Genomic DNA, 1,434 nt, shown 5'->3' with positions numbered 1-1,434 from the left:
GAGGTGCTGCTGCTGTGGCTGCTGGGAAACAGGATCCGCCAAAGGGACGGTTGGGGGTGCAGCAGCAGCAGCACCAACACTGCCTCCTGCTGTGGGTACACCCCACTGAAGCAGCACCCGCTCACCGGCGTCTACGAATGGCTGCAAATGCCCAGGCACGGAGGGGGGCCCACTGAGGGCCCCAGGGCCCTGGAGAGGCGCAGGAGCGCAGCTAGGCGCCCCTGGGTGTCCTGGGGCCCCTGGGTGTCCTGGGGCCCCCGGATGTCCGGGGGGCCCTGGGTGTCCGGGGGCCCCTGGGTGTCCTGGGGCCCCTGGGTGTCCGGGAACCCCTGGGTGCGCTGGGGCCCCCGGATGTCCGGGGGGCCCTGGGTGTCCGGGAGCCACAGGATGTCCTGGGGCCCCCGGGTGTCCGGGGGCCCCTGGGTGTCCTGGGGCCCCTGGGTGTCCTGGGGCCCCCGGGTGTCCTGGGGCCCCCGGGTGTCCTGGCGCCCCTGGGTGTCCTGGGGCCCCTGGATGTCCTGGGGCCCCTATATGTCCGGCGGGCCCTGGATGTCCGGGCGGCCCTGAATGACCGGGGGCCCCTGAATGTCCGGGGGCCCCTGGGTGTCCTGGGGCCCCCCCGGCTGTAGGGTACGGCGGGCGGGTGCTGCCTGCGGGCCCCTCCGGGTTGCGCGTGGCATCGGGGAATGGAGTTGAAGGCAAAGACATATTTGGGTGTTATCAGCCCTAGGGGCCCACAAAGCAACACAGGAGAGGTGGAGCGGCTGGGTCCTGGGGCCCGGGGCCCCCCGACCCGCCGGTTCTACTGGGGTTGAAGCAGCAGGGGCCTTTGCTTCATAGATATGGGCACTGGGGGCCCCCTAGGTCTTAGCAGTTTTCGCTGGTGAGGCTAGGGGGAGGTGCTGCTCCACCCAGGGCCTCAACTGTTTGCTGGGGGCCCTGGGGGGGCCCTCTCTCTTGACTGGGGGCCCTCTCCCTGCAGTGTATGAAGGGGGTGGCTGCTGCAGGAGTTTTGTGTTGATGTGCATAGAATGAAATAAAGAGAAATTGTCTTTTTTTCTGCTGCTGCCCATACACCCCAGAGCGGCGGCGCAAGCGGGCGGGGCCAAGCAGCTGAGCGCTCTTGGCTGGGCCGCTTCTGCCTTCTGCGTTTTTGATCTGAAAAAAGGGGAAAATCGTTTTAAACAACAATAAATTTGGAGAAATAAACCGAAATTCATGCATGCAGGCAGCCCTATCAGTGTGGCGGCCCCGCTGGCCGGCTGTAGTGCCTGGGGGTTCGTTCATTCATACGGCCGACTATGGGGTCTTGTACACTGCGAGAGACAAGAGCTAAGAAAAAAGAGTTATTTTTATTCATCAACTGTTTAAAAATCAATGATATTCCAGTGTATAAGACTAGAAGAAGGAGGAAGAACAAGAATGTTGTTGGCG

General features: G+C 63.6%; 1 protein-coding gene across 1 annotated transcript in view; it reads right to left on the bottom strand.

Annotated features, from left to right (window-relative positions):
* EMH_0074260 (uncharacterized protein) overlaps positions 1-708 on the bottom strand; it is a gene marked incomplete at both ends in the record, with an annotated part of 1,944 nt that extends 1,236 nt beyond the window's left edge. Inside the window, one exon of the mRNA XM_013499443.1 lies at positions 126-708. Coding sequence (XP_013354897.1) covers positions 126-708 — 583 coding nt within the window. The remainder of the gene's footprint in view (positions 1-125) is intronic.
* Positions 709-1,434: the final 726 nt, after the last annotated feature.

This window comes from Eimeria mitis, genomic scaffold, assembly GCF_000499745.2.
Source record: "Eimeria mitis Houghton genomic scaffold, Emh_scaff4331, whole genome shotgun sequence".
Lineage (NCBI taxonomy): Eukaryota > Apicomplexa > Conoidasida > Eucoccidiorida > Eimeriidae > Eimeria > Eimeria mitis.
The sequence above is the reverse complement of the archived record's forward strand: the minus strand, read 5'-3'. Positions and strand labels throughout refer to the sequence as shown.